The sequence below is a fragment of the Pseudomyrmex gracilis genome, unplaced genomic scaffold (genome assembly GCF_002006095.1).
Source record: "Pseudomyrmex gracilis isolate BER0280 unplaced genomic scaffold, ASM200609v1 scaffold_15, whole genome shotgun sequence".
In the NCBI taxonomy this organism is placed as follows: domain Eukaryota; kingdom Metazoa; phylum Arthropoda; class Insecta; order Hymenoptera; family Formicidae; genus Pseudomyrmex; species Pseudomyrmex gracilis.
Genome location: NW_018020599.1, coordinates 64,947 through 82,143, shown reverse-complemented (window position 1 = coordinate 82,143; position 17,197 = coordinate 64,947). Strand labels below are relative to the sequence as shown.

At 31.5% G+C, this 17,197-nt stretch overlaps 4 protein-coding genes across 8 annotated transcripts; 1 reads left to right on the top strand and 3 right to left on the bottom strand.

Moving 5' to 3' along the window:
• The first annotated feature begins 972 nt into the window (after positions 1–972).
• On the top strand, positions 973–5,396 carry LOC109863992 (glucosylceramidase-like). Of its 2 annotated transcripts, none has more exons than XM_020444745.1 (9): positions 973–1,121; positions 1,592–1,649; positions 1,745–1,827; positions 2,341–2,647; positions 3,409–3,674; positions 3,822–4,172; positions 4,283–4,362; positions 4,510–4,790; positions 5,047–5,396. In XM_020444745.1, exons 3-9 carry the CDS (start codon positions 1,782–1,784, stop codon positions 5,153–5,155), a joined length of 1,440 nt encoding a protein of 479 aa, XP_020300334.1. In that variant the 5' UTR covers positions 973–1,121; positions 1,592–1,649; positions 1,745–1,781; the 3' UTR covers positions 5,156–5,396. The 2 variants fall into 2 exon arrangements, with proteins under 2 accessions (XP_020300334.1, XP_020300333.1); XM_020444744.1 differs by having other exon boundaries at positions 3,741–4,172.
• Positions 5,373–7,968, bottom strand: LOC109863991 (28S ribosomal protein S30, mitochondrial). 2 transcript variants are annotated; one of them, XM_020444743.1, is made up of 5 exons: positions 7,779–7,968; positions 7,003–7,559; positions 6,238–6,860; positions 5,764–6,157; positions 5,373–5,597 (listed from the first exon to the last, which is right to left on the bottom strand). In XM_020444743.1, exons 2-5 carry the CDS (start codon positions 7,464–7,466, stop codon positions 5,387–5,389), a joined length of 1,692 nt encoding a protein of 563 aa, XP_020300332.1. In that variant the 5' UTR covers positions 7,467–7,559; positions 7,779–7,968; the 3' UTR covers positions 5,373–5,386. The 2 variants fall into 2 exon arrangements, with proteins under 2 accessions (XP_020300332.1, XP_020300330.1); XM_020444741.1 differs by lacking the exon at positions 7,779–7,968 and adding an exon at positions 7,664–7,760.
• A 1,343-nt stretch (positions 7,969–9,311) lies between these two features.
• On the bottom strand, positions 9,312–10,599 carry LOC109863993. Its single transcript, XM_020444746.1, has 4 exons — positions 10,469–10,599; positions 10,073–10,309; positions 9,591–9,733; positions 9,312–9,470 (listed from the first exon to the last, which is right to left on the bottom strand). Exons 1-4 carry the CDS (start codon positions 10,544–10,546, stop codon positions 9,383–9,385), a joined length of 546 nt encoding a protein of 181 aa, XP_020300335.1. The 5' UTR covers positions 10,547–10,599; the 3' UTR covers positions 9,312–9,382.
• Positions 10,600–11,184: 585 nt separating this feature from the next.
• LOC109863962 (laccase-5-like) lies at positions 11,185–15,733 on the bottom strand. Of its 3 annotated transcripts, XM_020444694.1 has the most exons (12): positions 15,587–15,733; positions 14,656–14,893; positions 14,455–14,584; positions 14,116–14,273; positions 13,904–14,032; positions 13,759–13,822; positions 13,269–13,473; positions 12,821–13,005; positions 12,353–12,554; positions 12,079–12,285; positions 11,610–11,852; positions 11,185–11,378 (listed from the first exon to the last, which is right to left on the bottom strand). In XM_020444694.1, the coding sequence occupies exons 1-12, from the start codon at positions 15,657–15,659 to the stop codon at positions 11,239–11,241; spliced, it is 1,974 nt and encodes a 657-aa protein (XP_020300283.1). In that variant the 5' UTR covers positions 15,660–15,733; the 3' UTR covers positions 11,185–11,238. The 3 variants fall into 3 exon arrangements, with proteins under 3 accessions (XP_020300283.1, XP_020300282.1, XP_020300284.1); XM_020444693.1 differs by having other exon boundaries at positions 11,186–11,378; positions 13,759–14,032; XM_020444695.1 differs by lacking the exon at positions 11,185–11,378 and having other exon boundaries at positions 11,637–11,806; positions 13,759–14,032.
• Positions 15,734–17,197: the final 1,464 nt, after the last annotated feature.

Below are 17,197 nucleotides of genomic sequence, written 5' to 3'. Positions count from 1 at the left end.
CTTTCATTTTCGATTTTTAATTCACGTAGTCCGGGAACTTTCCGGACAAACTGTGTATATGGCTTAATCACAAATATGTAATCAATATAAATATTTGCCTTTGAAAAGATAGAATATCACTTATATTTCATTTTTTCCTACTTTCTCTTTTTCTTTTTAAAGAGATGTTTTTCTAGAGCGCGACAAAAAATAAAATACACTTGTTTTCTTTCGCAAACTATTACACGAAAAATTACAAAATAAACTCCACTATTTACATACTTATAGCTACTTTTGATATTAATTATACAGTCAGCATTGTGTATTCTGTTGTTTTTATAAATTTGCGGAAAAAGTAAAAGTGCAATTCATTTTTTATTTGCGAGTTTATTAACACATATATTCAACTGTCCATATTTAAAATGCCACTAAAAAATATTAATATTCATGTGAGATACAGTGATTCGCGTGAAACGTGTTTTTCTGGATGGCGTACATAATTTTGTCATTTCTCTTGAAACAGAAAAACAAATTTGTTTCATTAATTAAAAGCGTTGAAGTATATTTTCATAATTACTCTCTACTGTGTGGCTAAGAGCTTTACTTCGGTATTTTGAAAATTGGCAAAAAAACAAAATGTTTAAATTTTTTGTCACAATTTTTTTGACACAAATATTAGAAACAGTGTCTATAATATTTATTACTTTTGAAATTTTAAATTATTGTTCGAAGCAAGAAACTTTCGGTTTTTTGACTTTTTACAATAAGATTATCTTTTTTTATTACATCTTTGGCGAAATGTAATATGAAAAACTTATTTTTTCAATCAGGATTTATCACATAAAAAAAGTGACTCTGTTTTATGAATTTTAGCCTAATAATATGTGCATTGATTACAATATTATCACAGGTAAATATACATTGCACAGCCTATCTTAAGTATTACTCTACATATGTAATATGTAGTATGTGTCACGTGAGGAAGAGTCACACAGTCGCGACGCGTCGTCAAAGTAACGCGGTAATGTTCCGTCATAATAATGTTCAGTCATCATCGAGAACTCAGAAGTAACGGTATATCTGCTGCTTGATTCACATAGTGTTATGATATTGGAGTACGATTCTCGACGAGATATATTAAGGTACGATCTTACGAAAAAACGTGTGAAAAAAAACAAAATTTGACGTGGATAAATTGTTTCTTTGTATTTTTATTTTTAGACGAATGTATTTTTAATCGTTGAATAGAGAAATTGATCCATTTGTAGCGCGGTGAAACTGAAAATTTGCGTGATTATACGAATGCCTGTATACGGATTAATTAATTTTTATAATTTTGATAGTCTTTGATCGCGACGCAATTAAGAAAAATCCGTGAAAAATGACATTAAAGTTTAAAATGCACACATAAGTACTTAAATATATATTAGAGAAAATACGCAAGATGAGAATAGACAATTAAATCACATCATAAAAGTTGATATTTGTTATATATAAAGATGTGCTGTTTTTAGCTTAAATTAATGTACAAAATGATTTTTTTCCTGTTTTACAAGTGTCTGTTATTGTTTTTCATCATAAATAATAAGTCATTTGTAATTATGTTTTTCAGTTGCGACTAAAAGAGTAAATAGCGCAGATTATTAATTGGAAAGCCAATATATAAATATGTATGTATTTTTACTATCATTAGGCGCGTGACATATGTTCTTCTTACATAATCATTAGGTATATAAATAATATATTTTTCTGATCATATTTACAGTCTAGACGAGAGTTACAGACAAGCACTGTTTACAAACATGCTACGCGTTCTAATTCTAATCGCCACTTTTGTTGCAGTAAAAGGTAAGTTCAAAAATAAATATAAAGAGAGATATTTTATCGTTTTACACTGTTCTACCTGTGTAAAGTATGCAAACTGTTGTGTATTTATTTAGTGTCTTCTTTATCATAACATTGCGTAATTTTCTATTTTTCTTGCTTATCGCACATGTTCGAATCCATTAATTTGGTAATAGTAGTAAATAAATTCTAAAGAAACGCGAATTGTGCGGTGTGCGTTGTATAGATTTCTCGACAGAAATAATCAAAAGCATCTACAACACTTTAAAGATAAACGACTTGTTTAAACTTGTAACTTTTGCATATAATCAGCGCCGTAGTTCGGTGCTCGCTGAAGCAAGCAAGGCTGATTTTACGATGAACTTACGAAGTCCCTAATATTTCTTGACGGTTTGATGTTTAATATTTCTACGAGATCTTCAGTATTCTCGTAAAAATCTTTAAAATAGTGCACAATAGCTGTAACGTACTAACCTGATTCATTTTGACATCGCTTATTTCTTTCTTCACTTGCAGGCGACAATTGCGTGCCAAAACTGGTTGAAAAAGATAAGATCGTGTGTGTCTGCAACTCGACCTATTGCGATTCACCAGAACAGAGCACGCTTAATGAAAATCAATTTGCATGGTACATGTCCACCAAGGATGGAAAGAGAATGCAACTGTCCGTCAGCAATTTTACTAACACTTCTACCGGCAGGATTCTCACTGTAGACAAGAATAAGACGTATCAAACGATATTTGGATTTGGTGGCGCGATGACCGACGCCGCCGCACTTAATATTAGATCGCTCAGCAACAGCACGCAGCAGAACTTGCTCGAGTACGTAATCGGTATTAGTAGAATTGTGACGACAGCAATATTTAAATGTAGACAGTATTTTAATGTTGCTGCTATCTTTCGCTTTTTCTTGTATCTATCCTTTCTTCGAAAACAGACGATAACGGGAATATTATTATTCATGTAGCACAACAATTGGTTTATGAATACTTCAATCCAAATTATACTACAGGTTCAGCGAAGGCTTTGTATTTTATTGCAGTAACTATTTTTGGTTTTTTTTCGTATCTTATTTCCTTTTTTCTGGAATTAGGTCATCGGAAGACTTGTTAGTCTTATTCTACTGATAATTATTCATTGCGGCCATAGTTCTTCTGTAGTGTCATGTGCAACCTCTTTTTATATTTTCTTCTAGAAAACTACTCTATAAATTTAAATGGAAAATTCAGCGCTTACTTGACTTTACATTATATTAATAAACATATCCGATAAGAGATTACGGAACAATTTCCCAAGCACAGAAAGCGTAGTTTAACTCTGCTCTAGAATAATCTCGTTACTTCGTTTTCTTTGATAGAAAAGTTAATATGAACGAATTAGAGACAGAGATTATGATTTTATAGAGCGAGATAAATGTTGTATCAGAATCGAGCGGAGTGCTTTTTCAAAACGAGAAACAAGGCTATGCATTGTTAAACTAATTTAACAATGTATCGGATTGTGCGAATTTTGCTGCAGAGTTCATCTAACTGGATTTAATTCATTTTGCATAATCACAATTTTACTTTATTTTGTTTTCATAGAGCGTATTACGGCGCCAACGGTATCGGGTATACTGTCATTCGCATACCCATCGCAGGTACTGATTTTTCGGTAAAACCATACACATACGACGACGTACCGGGTGACATTAAGTTAAACAATTTTTCACTTGTGGAAGAAGACGATTACAAAATCGAATATCTTCACAATATAAAAAAAATCATGCCTGAAAATGACATTCTAAAAATATTTACTACTGCATGGTCTGCCCCAGCGTGGATGAAAACGACCAACGAAACAAAATGGGGTAATTATGCGATTCGAGTCTATATACAAACTTTCTATAAGTTGCGCTAATCAAGAAACATAACAGGTACTCTGAAGGAAGAGTACTATCAGCTTTACGCTGAGTATTGGAAAAAGTTCTTTGACGCGTACAAAACACGTGGTATAGATATTTGGGGCGTAACACCAGGCAATGAACCGTTTGATGGATTTGTGCCATTCTTCTCATTCAATTCAATGGGATGGACACCAATAAGTGGAGCAAAGTGGACAGTGGATTACTTAAACTCAACTTTATCCAAGGCCGGATACAATCCCGTCTATATGTTGATGGACGATCAACGTTTCGCATTGCCGTGGTTCGTCGATCTTGCGTTCAAATCCGAACCTCGTGCTGAGACATTGTTTAACGGCATTGCATACCATTGGTACTTTAATAATATTTTCTCGCCACGAAGACTCACTGATACACACGACAAATATCCAAACAAGTTCATACTTATGACAGAGGCTTGTGAAGGTAAGCATAATTAATTAACTACACCTTTTATAATAATACAAATATAATAATGATAATAATCTTCTCTCGACAGTTTCTTCAATGAGATTCACATATTTTTCTTTATACAGGTAGTCAGTCCTTCAAAAATGAAAAAGTGATATTAGGATCGTGGGAACGAGGAAACAAATATATCCTAGATATAATTGATGTTTGTGATTTTTATGCTACTGCAAACACACTTTCTATCCTTAAATTAAATTTTTACTTAACTCTAATTTTGTAATCCTGTTTTATGCTTAGTTTTTTTATTTTTATCATGGAAACTGTGTAATGTATATATATACATTGTTTTCAGAACTTAAACCATTGGGTGGTTGGATGGATAGACTGGAACATTGCTCTTGACATGCAAGGCGGACCAAATTGGGCTAAAAATTATGTAGATTCACCGATTATCATAAACGCTACAAACGACGAGTTTTACAAAGAGCCCATGTTTTACGCGCTTGCTCACGTTAGCAAATTTGTGCCGCGTGGTTCTATCAGAATTTCTGCCGAAGGAATAGAGGATGAATTAATTAAAACGGTTGCCTTTTTGACGCCGGAAAACAAAATCGTTGTTCCAGTCGTCAACAAGTTAGTGATTAATTATCAATGTTAAGGATTTTATATTCTTAACTATTATTCAAGTTAACTATTGAATAATTCTTCACTTGAATAATTCTTAATTTGAACTTTCATGCAAAACAATGAATAATAATTCTTAAAGAAATTTAGATCTAATTTTCCAAAGTTATTTCTAGAGACAAATTTTGGTGAACAAATTTTTGTTTACGCTTAGTAAAATTGTTGAAACATATACAACATATAATCAAAAAATTTTCTGTTACAGAGGAGACGAGCCTTTTGATATAACAATCAAAGACAAGAGCACAAATAATATGCTAAAGTTACGATTACCTCCAAACTCCTTCAATACAATATTATACTTGTCGCAATAAGACAATATCTATCTCTACAAGGTTTATCGTCTTTCATCTTATAAGATGAAAAGTTGTGTTCTAAAACTGCTGTGTCTAATATCTGCTACTAATGAATGATTTTTTTTATAGGAAACAGACGGATATATTTATATCGACTGAATTTACAGATGTTACTTATAGAAAAAATTTATTCATATATTTCAATTTTATTGTTATATATTTATATGTATTTAATACACGCATCTTCAATTATGGATAATATGTGTTTGCCCATTTTCCTATCTTCTTTTTCTTAGGATTTGCTCGTAAACACTTTGGTATATAACGTGGATGGTGCTCATCTAATCTACGTTTTAATTGGTTGATACCGAATTCCCATGGTTCTCGTTTCTTATCAAGCGGACGAGTTTTAAATTTGCGAATATAGATGTCTTGCCACTGATATATTTCTGGAATTCGTCTAAAACAGAAAATAAGTTCAATAAATATTAAAAGATATACTATAAAATAAATATCTTTTGTTTTAACACGTGAATTTATCTTTATCTATTTGAAATGTAAACAAAAGAAAATCGCACACACAAAATTACAAAAACAGATTTCATTGTTATCGTATTTTATTGTACCTGTGTCTCGGCCTGTTGCACACGAGATGCTTGTACTGTTGCTCCAGCCAATTTCTTCTTTCATCGTGTTCGATGTCGGCTATTAATTTCACGGATTTTCCCAAGTACGGTTTCATGTTTACTCCTATTCTTTCCTCGGGAGCGTTCGCGTAAAACTTGACTAGAGTCTTGAGAACTTCTTCATTTAAACCCAACACTTTTTCGTTTTCAATTGTGTCATACAACTTCATTGGTTCTGTTACCCAACATATGTTACGCAGCGGATTCTCTATCGAATGCTCCGAGTGAAGTAATATGGTATTGAGTTGATAAACAAAGAATGACCACCACTGTCCATTTGTTATAACTGTTTGAGTAACTAGCGGATATGTAATATCATTGAAAGTGGTGAAACCTGAAATTTATAAACAAGTATAAAATCAGAGTTCGAGTTAAAGTACAAAGTAAACCTAGAAAGATAAATTATAGAATTACCTTGATAACAGGCTTGTGATAATAACCAGCTATAAGACGCTAAAACAGCCTGTCCTGTGAGCGCTATTGACGTGTCATTAAATTCCTTCGGTCTGTGAAGCAAGTAGGGACAAGTATGATAAGACAAGAGACCGAATTCATTTTGATCACCTGGCAAAAATCCAGGTATATTAGTGAGATGTCTTCTTTGGAATCTGTAATTTAATGTTTTTGGACTATATGTAAATATAGGCACATCTAAAGCAGGATTTTCACACTCGCTTCGGAAATTGATTTCTTTCAGAGGATGCTTATGTCTCAAATGTAGAGCAGGCTGACCTATATACTGAACAGGTATATCTACCAGTTCATCAGCCAACTTCTCTTGACGTAGCACATATTTCTTAAACTTCCTTACATGTGCAGGAGGATCTGTACCACCCATAAACCAAGATGCTTCCAATCTTGGCTCAAGATCCGTTTCAGAATGCAATAAATGTGGATATTTAGAGGATAGATGTATCAGCATTGTTCTATTAATTTTCTGAATTAGTGCTTTAGATAAAATATTTTCGATGTTTCGTTCTCTTGTTATATCTGTAATGTTTTCACCCAATGTGTTTGGTTCTAATTCATGCTCTCTTCTGCAATACAAAATATATGTGCATTCAATTTTAAAATTTAGCTAATAATAATTAATTGTTAGTAACTGTTACATAAACAGTGTTTTATATAATAATCAGGAAAATATTTCCAATTCTCAGTAACATGTAGATATATACCAACCTTCTAATACAATACTCAAAAACTATATTTTCTTCTATGTTACTTTTGATCGCTTGTACTGTGTTATCTAACTGTTCATTAGAAATTACATTATTATAGTATGCTGGAAGGCCAGGCTCTTTCATAATATGTGTTCTTGTATAGTACTGTGCATGTGACAAAGAATTGTAAGGTACAATGTACTCATTCAAGCAACATGACAGGAAACCATAATATCGTGGCATGTTAATTTTAAACAGTTTTTCTTCTACAGTTTCCAATGCCTTGATCTGATCATACCAAGCTTGCATCTTCTTCTTTTGTTTACTTTTATAGCTTAGGTCTTCAATCGATGGATACACTGCTTCCATTGTATTTTTGGCTTCATCTTCGACTTGGCTGATAGCAGAAGTACTGTACTTCTTTTGTTTGACATATTTTGCTACTGTGTTAAACAGTACTGCTCGTCGAATTGGAACAAACATATTTTCAAGTATAGAAGCAGACTATAAATATAACTTCACAATTATTTTTTGAACTGTTGTAGACTAATTTAAAGACTTCAGCATTAGTCTAACCTAAAACAGACCATATCAACTGTAAAGATTTCTTAGTAATAAACTCTAGTAGTTTACTTTGCATTGGTTGTGACACAATTATTCAATTTAAATGTATCACGTACGATACTTTAATTAATCATTGTATCCAAATCACAACGTTGACATGAAAAGCTGACTAAAAATCACAGAGAAACTTGTCTTTAATACACATAAACATCAGTGAATTATGTCACCTACTTATCGCTAGATGGCGATCCTACTATTCCCACTGTATCTTCTTACGACTCGGTCGCTATACTGCGTTCAATAGGTTTGTTTTATTTCCTTGCTCTCGCTGCATTAGTTCACAGTCTATCTTTTTTTCTTCTAATATAAAAAAAAAGATAGACAGTGAACTAGCGCAGCCAGTGCAGGAAATAAAACAAATCTAATTTGAGAAGAGAATTTTACTGCGCATAAAGGAAGGAAAGCGAGCAAAGTAAGGATAGCGATTCTCCGAAGAATCGATTTTTTTTAAATCGCTTCTTGGATGTTCGATTCTGGCAAGAATCGATTTATTATGGAAAAATCGATTCAAAAAATTGTATTTGTAGTTACTATCTCATATAAACTTTGAAATTTTTTAATTAAATTTTTAAAATTATTAAAATTCAAGATAAAGCAACGAGCCAAGTACCCGGCTGTTGTGTGCATCTTCTTCACCGCTGCGGCATACTGTAAGCGGTCTAAAACTGCGAACACTGTTTCGGAACGCTCGGCGAATCGAAAATCGATTCGTGACAAAACAAATCGATTCGTGCCAGAATCGAACATCCGAGAAGCGATTCAAAAAAATCGATTCTTCGGAGAATCGATTCAGAATCAAACATTCCTAGCGAGGACCTGTTCCTTCTTGCGATGGTGGGATAAATGGTGCGCGACCGAGATAAGTGACGGGCAAGGACGGTCTTTTGTACGTCCGTCAGAGGGATCCAGAGAAAGAGGCAATGGTTGGTTGTCTTTTTCTGGAGAAGAGTAGCAATAGAGTTCCTTTGCTTCTTTTCCGAGGGTGTTCCTCTGCGCACACGTACACGGTATGAAGCTGTGCGCATCCCCTCCATGCTGCGGCTGCTACCACATGTTATCAAACGTTCGAAATCTGGCGTCACTAACTTACGGGTGCTTTCCAACCACGTAAATAGGCAATACTGTGTAACACAGTGTTCATTAGTGTGAGAAAGAGCATATCAGTGTGTCTCACTCATATTAGTGAACACTGTGTTACACAGTAGTGTCGCCTGTGTACGTAGTTGGAAGGCACCCTGCATATAGATCGGAGAATTCATATTCCGAATAACAGAATCGCGTATGGACTAACCGCTCTAGGTCCAGGAGGCACAGGAGCCAATGAGCACATCAAACTAAACTAAACTATATTTAATATTCAAAACTGTTTTAAGATGAGGTTACATGCAGATAGAACAATCGGAGCGGAAAAAATTTATGATGATAAGTTATAGGTTTAATTGGAAGTAAACAAACAATTTCGTTTTTATTTCGCTTCTGTGAAACAAAAAAGAATGTGACCAAAAAAGCTCCAAAAATGTTGTTATAAGTTATCAAGAGATTTGGTTTAACATAAACTATATAATCGTACTAGTATCGTATAGACGTATTATAATAAAAATAATATAATCGTGATGTAAGAAACAAAAATATAGATTAGAGTTAAATAACTATGTTTATTTTTGTTATTTGGTGGTTAGGTACTTCTTTTTTTAAGAAAACAGATACAGACGTAAACTTTATTTACATAATATAAGTAAAGCGTATAAGTAAAGTATTTAGCTAGATATATAGATTTAAGTTATGACAAGCCTTAATCTTTCTTGAATCGCATCTTTTTCTTCTTTAGATACAAACGGATTTTGTAGAGGATCACCGTTTAATCTGCAAACGCACAGATTGCATATATTATTTTATACATGTATATGTATAATAATTACAATTAATTTATTACAAGTGTACAAAATATTTTATGTGTCATGAACATTTTCTTTTTAAACTTACCTGTAAAGCGTAGGTGCTTCAGCACAATTAACATTATACCACCAGTCGCATGCAAATTTGCTCTGATTGAAAAGTGTTCCATTGGTGCATAAGAAAGAAGCACCTTGATGCCCTTCTCGTCCGTCGTGACAAACATGATATGCCTGTAATCGTATACATATTAATCATATTTTACGCGTGTATTATAGTAACAGTAACGTGCGCACAGTATTAACTTACAAAGATGTATTTATAACTTAAAATAACAATATTATATATAGCTATAATATAATAGAAAAAAATGAAGGCAACATACGCACATTCAGTTTGTTTTTCTTTTTTTTAGTAAAACTTTTAATTTTTTAATACAACTTTCATGTATAAGAATCTAAAATCATCTAAACAGAGTAGTTGAGATTTCACACTACGGCATAGCTTCTCCAGCTTGTAGAAATATATTCATTTTAATAAAAGATATCGTGCGAAATAAATTTAATATGTACCTGGCAACCAGTTTCCACATTTGCATACATTCCTGGTATGAAAGGAACGTACGCGCAGGAAAAACTCGTATGTGGCACTCTGTGATAAAGAGGAAAATCTACTCCGGGGATTCCAGGAATCTTACTGAAATCCTGTCCTTTCTTCGGTTCTTCTTTCACGACGATAGGCCCGCGAAATCCAATTGCTGGTTGAAAATTCTGATACTGATCATAATAATCGTCCGCAGTCACTCCTCCCTAACATATTTGCAAAACTTTATCAGCAATCTCTCACTAACATCGTTAAGAATAACACAATTCGACAATCATAGTATAAAAATTATGGCAGCGCATTAGAAAACAAAATTTGTTAATTTTTTAAAAAGATATTTATCAAGCGTAAAATTAGAGAATTACCTGGTTTACGGGCGAACTGAGTGCTGCCAATATAGTGGCGAGCAACGTTGTAATAAGGATACAGCGATTTCTCGGCATGACTGCATCGAAGTTGAATATGAAACGACACTGGACTAGTTTCCGCAGTGAGCTGTGTTATACGTGAAATTATGTCACACTAAGAGAAAGAGAAAGTATAAATCCATGTATAGCGTAAGACGTTAAACCCCTTCCAACATTCTAATCTAAGAGAAGCACGATTTCGTGATTGAGCAACTTTGTAATTATTTACAAGAAGCATATAACAGCGTTTCCGCTCACAAGTCTTCTTCTCGATACAAAAAAAAAAAATACATCGACAACTATCAATCAAAACTTACTTTATAAAGAAATAATTTTTATATTGAAAATGTGTAAAAAATGATGAAGTATTTTATTTTGTTTAGACTGTTTTACATTGTTTTTTAACTAAACCAAACACAGCAAGATAATAAATAAAACAGGAGCAATAGAGAAGAAAAGAGAGAGATAAAACTAGTTATGACAAATTTGAAACAGAAAAGTAGCAAAAGACTAAAGAAAACAAAGTATATTAAATATCATAAATAAGAAATACAAAATAATAAAAATAACACTTTTCGTAATTATAAATATACTTTTCTTTGTTATAATATATTTATTTTTATTTTTTTTACATGCATTTTTTTATACATTATAATATACATTATAGACAAATATTACATATATAAGAGTTTATATAAATAATAATTTAAGTTTAATTTGTTGTTAAGTTAAACTGTTGGCTTCCAGTTGTAGCATTTTGGGAAATCTTTTGGTACTGGTGGAAGATCTGAACGCCTACCGACATGAAAAACAACATTCATTCCTGTCGCGGTGTGCCACGAGAAGTGGCAATGGAAAAACCACCAGCCTGTACAAAAATTAAAAATTCTGTTTTCGAGTTATATATATATATATATTTTTTTTTTTTTTTTAATTTGAGATTATTTCAAACGTGTGCAGAGAAAAATTTATATTTCGTTAGAAAGTGCCAACACGATATTGACATTTATACATATGTATAGACACGTACACATATTTATTCAAGTAATAGACACAGTAAAAAATTTGTTACGCAAAATTGTATATAAGATCATCAAACCTGGATTGTTTGCCACGAAACGTATAATCGTATAACCAGTATTTGGTACAATTACAGTATCTTTGGGAGAACAATATCTATAATTTCCATTAAATAAACGATATTTATGAGCACGCAACTCGTTGATTACATCTTCATTTGATATATCTTCTTTGTTTTTTGCATTAACAAATTGACCAGCATACAATACACAGAAACTATAACCGTGCAAGTGAAATGGATGATTTACGTCATTTATAGGTACTGTAACGTATTATAATTGATTAAATTCTTTTAGATAATAACGATATATATATATATATATATATATATATATATATATATATACATATATATATGTATATTATAAAATAATAGAAAAACAGATAGCTTTGTTTTTTACGCGTGTTGTCGCCACATAGAGAAGAAAGCTTTCTATTTTTCTTCCGAATTTTTCTACATTATAGGTATGTACATTACGTAGACGTACTTTTATCATAAGTCATCACATCTACAATCGCATAAAGAGGAATATTGTAAACAATGGTGCAAGTGCAAGGTTCTGTACATGTGGTTGGTGTAGCTTCATTTCCACATATATATTCGTATCCGTCATTCTGCGAGATCAGCGGTGCTGGTGGATCTTGATATGAAATATTTGCCATCAAGCTGTCCAAATGACTACCGGTTGGAGACACTTAAAAAGTCACGAAATAAGTATCGTGTTACGAAATTATTTTTGAATTCAGTTACAAAACACTTACCAAAAAATCTTTTGTATTCTCCGTTGTTTTTATTAAATAAGTTTTGTATATTTGCAGAATAATTAAAAAACTCAAACGACAGAACGAGTGTCATGTCTGCCTGTCTTTGCAATGGTATTTGGTACTCGTTGGAAAGATAGATTTTGCGCAATTGATCTACACAAACATCACTTCCACAATTTGTAGAATTCGGCGGATTAAACTACAAATGTGTTCAGTAAACAAGATATTAGATGACAAATTGACATATGTGCAATTAACTGTATGTGTTCGCATCCGGTTTGTGTCTTGTCAGTTATTTCTACTAAACAGTTGACAAAAGACAGAAACTGTGAAAGCACAGTGACAGAAAAAGTCAAACGGCAGATTAGTGATCGAACCGAGCAGACTCTATTCAAGTTTTATGTAGTATATTGTGAAGATTTATACTTTATTTAAAACTTTAATAGTCTTGTGTATGATACTTACAACATTTTCAGACGTCTCCATTGAATATCCTGGGTTTGGTGATAACGATAATTCCGAAGCTCCCTGATAGCTAAGTATTGCTAATTGATACACTTGACGACGTTGACATTCACCGGTCCCACGTACATGTATCCAATATTGACGCACCGTTTGATTCGCATTCAGAATAAAATCGGCACGTTCACCTACACGCATATAAAAAAAATAATCATACTTATTTATTCATTTAGAAGTTTATTTCGTTTATTAAGACAAAATTCAGAATATGAAATTTCTTTTAAACGGAGTAATTGTACAAAATGGAAATAGTAAGAAAATGACTTGTTATCTTCAGCGGAAATCACTTGGTATCACTTTAGCTTTACAAGTAATTAGTTACAGTCATTGAATTTCAATTAAAAGGAGGTTATTAGGTTAAATAGATTACTTATATTTATCAAATATATACCTGAAGACGTAGTAAGTGTTTTCACTGGTGTCGGCATTATATTTTCACCGTCAGTGGCAATTAATGTGACGGAATGATTCTCGATTGTCACTTCACTCAAACAAATTGTGCTGCACGCATTAATCAAGCGAAATCTATATCTTTTTCCGCTTTCAACCATGAACATTGAAAGAGGAACGTTCGTACTTACTCTAGTAACAGGATCCTAGAAAAATATACACATTTAAATATATATTGCAAATTATGTCTCTACATTTATGTATTCTCTGCTGAGAGAATATATGTATATTGTACATAGATACAATAATATATATATACATATATATATATGTATATATATAAAATATTAAAAAGATTCACATGCAAAAGAGATATCCTATGTGTATGTTAGTCGATTTTTTCTTTTTCCATTCTTTGCTTTTAGAACTTTAAAGATATAAAATAAATAAATTTTCAAAGATTTTAATTATCTATTTTAAATTAGTTTTACCGTCCAATTGCCTCTGCCATTGATTAAAAAGTTGTTTGTTGCCTGCCCGCGATTGCTCCTATATCTACCAGGAAAACGATCTAATGATAATTCGTGTATCCAGTCACTGATAACAATTACGTGTTCTGGTAAATCTTTGTCGTACAAGTTAACATGAGGATTTGATCTAGGTGGATTGCGTACAATAAGAGATCCATATTGTCCGTCCAACAAGTGAGTCGCGATATGAGAATGATAGAAATGCGTACCTGCATTTTTAACTTTAAACCAATATCTGTAGAGACGAAAACATAATGTATGGTAGAAATGCATTGCCGCGCAACACGTGTGTAAATAATACAATAAACTATTAAGCACCTGAAAGTATTAGCTGATAAAATCGGACATTGCGTTAAGTACGGCACACCATCGTAATATTGGTATCCATTTTGGAAAATTCCATGCCAGTGTATAGTTGCTTCAATACCTTCGGCATCATTTTGCAGGTCGACGATAACAGTGTCACCTTCACAAATCTTAAATACGCGTATGTCGTTTATTATTTGTGCAAAGAATTAACAAGTAATACTAAGTAAGATTCTAAGATAGTACCTTATCTTATTTATAATTATAATTATTATAATTATTAATATTATTAAAAATTATTATTCCGTATACATACAATCACACGTATAAATTTTTTAAATAGACTCATACTTGGATACTTGGACCTGGAATCATGCGATTGATGGACATCACCGTTTTTTCAATTCCATCACCTATAATGCACTCACATGCGGTATTAATTCTTGGATCAGTTACCGACACGTTACAGTAGTCGCACGCACTACAATAAACAAATTCTATAATCTATTAGTTGTATGTAAAATAAGTAAAGCATGCATATATGTTACGTACGCGCCATTTGCTGAATATAATTCGAGAACAAAATGATAATAACAAATTTTTGATGGCTCGCCGTCTTGACATTCACGCGCGCATTCTTCTGAAGTTGATATATCTTTTGGGTTGATATATCTTCTAGATCCTGAAGCAGATGCAGATGCAGATGCAGATGCATGCGAAGATCCTGAACCAGATGCATGCGCAGATGCAGAAGCGGATGCAGAAGACCATGCAGGATACTGCCAGTATGCTATTATAATGACAAATTTTATATAAATAAAACAATCTTGTCTCAAGGATTTAAATAAACGAGATAAAAATAGAGATAATATAGATAAATAGAAATATACATATAGAGAAATTTGTTTTATCAATTTGTTTTAAAAGCTAAAAAACATTTAGATTTTTTAACTTAAAACACAATTTTTATTAAAAAAATAATCTTAAATAATAGTAGAGAAGTGGCCAATTTGAGGCAATAACCAGATCTTCGGGCCAATAAATTTCTTTATTTTTGAACAAACGTTTCGACCCTTAATTTGAATCTTTTTCAGTGTACTACATATAACAGTATACAAATATATTAAACAGGCTAATACAAGCGGTTAATAACGCATAATCCAAATTACAAGGTTTTTGAAAACTTACAGAAAGGTATAGGAAGAACTTAATCCATCAGTCGCACATTACCTTCAAACAGCACACGAAACAAAAGTCTCGATGATAACGATCCGAAAAAACAAACCGATTTACCAACTAGCGCGACGGCCACCGACAGACTGAGCTACATCCTTAACAACGTTACTACTCCGAAAAACATTCTCCCATCGACGTCTCAACATATCGTGAGTAAAAGGTTATTGCCTTGAATTGGCCACTTCCCTACTATTATAATATTTCACAAGGAAGAATATAGAAGTAATCTTAAAGTTTAAGTTCTTACCTTTACAGACTTGAAAATTGATATTTATAAGAAGGATTAAAATAAATACAGACATTGATGCAGATAATTTCATATTGTTCCAAAAACAAAGACTCTGTATGTTTACTGTTACCAAAAAGTTAACAGTTGTTTGTACTCTGAACTTTACAGCACAACTATTTTAATTGTAAAAAAACTCACTTTTTTCGGTTGTTTAACTGAGTAGTAAATACTTTATAATTAGAATGCAAATAATAATGTAAAAGTTTATCAGTGCTTATCAGTTCTGTATTAGAACGGGTGTAAAAAAACTTTACATACCGTACTAAAACATTTTATACTAAAAGTATAAAAAGAGAGTCAAAATTTGTTTTAATGGTAAATTTTTTGGCTTTTTTTTAATACAAAAATTTTAACAAGTAAGTGTGATAAATAAAGATATTTGCAAAGTTGCAAAGTTTGATTTTGAACATAAAATATTGATTTATATTACATAGAATAAAAAAACTGTTTTTATCAAAATTAAAAGATTGATTTTGCTTGTACACAGCAAATTTTCATATTACGTATTTTTTATGTACATATATAAAGAGTATTTTAAAATATTATTTTAATAACTTAATGACTTATTTTTTATTTAAAAACTATTCTATCCTTAATAATTTTATGTAAGAATTTTTATCTATCTTAGAAAAAATATTTTATTAAAAACCGGTTGTCTTATATACAATTTTGGAACATCCTGTATATTGCAATAATGTTCTACTTTGTTAAATATTTACTACGATTTAAAGTAATTTGAAATAAACATGCTCTATTGCAAGAAGAATATATATACATATATACATTACGTATATACACATTAAAGTTGCACTACGTATGTAAATATATGTTAAAATAAATAAATAAATATAATATGATACATATGTAAAATATATATGTAAAATATATGATTTTTCAAAAATTAAAGTTACTCGAGAATAAGAACAACAATTGGAATTGCTTTAGCCTTACTAATATATTACCTGTATTATGCCATTATCAAATTTTTGCGTTAATATAAAAGTACGTATATTTGCAAATATATAATACATGTGTCAATATTGATATAACTCGCATAAATGAAAAAAGTCATATTAAAATAATATTGACAACGAAAAATTCATACATATATGTGTTTTACAAAATACAATGTAGACAAAATGTAGTAAGAATTTTATCACAGTATGAATATTTTATTAAGTTCGTTAAATTTACATTTTTGTTTTGTTTTTTTATTTTATTTACAATCAGATGTTTTCTTAAATGTCATTCTAGAACTCATTAGAATAAGAAAAAAACATATATCAATAAAAACTGATTATTTGAAATACTTTTAATAAGAGAATGTTAGAAGATTTAAATACTTATAGAATAATAATATCCTTTTACGGAGAAGAAAAAATAAAAAAATTTGCATTTAGTGAAAATTGTTTATTAAAGTTTGTTCACGTTTATAAAGAATAGGTTAAGAAAAGCAATTAAATTATTCAAAACAATATATGATGTCACACACACACACACACACACACACAATTTATAAAATTTGGAAAATGTCAAAAATAATAAACATTTCTTTCAAATATATCTATA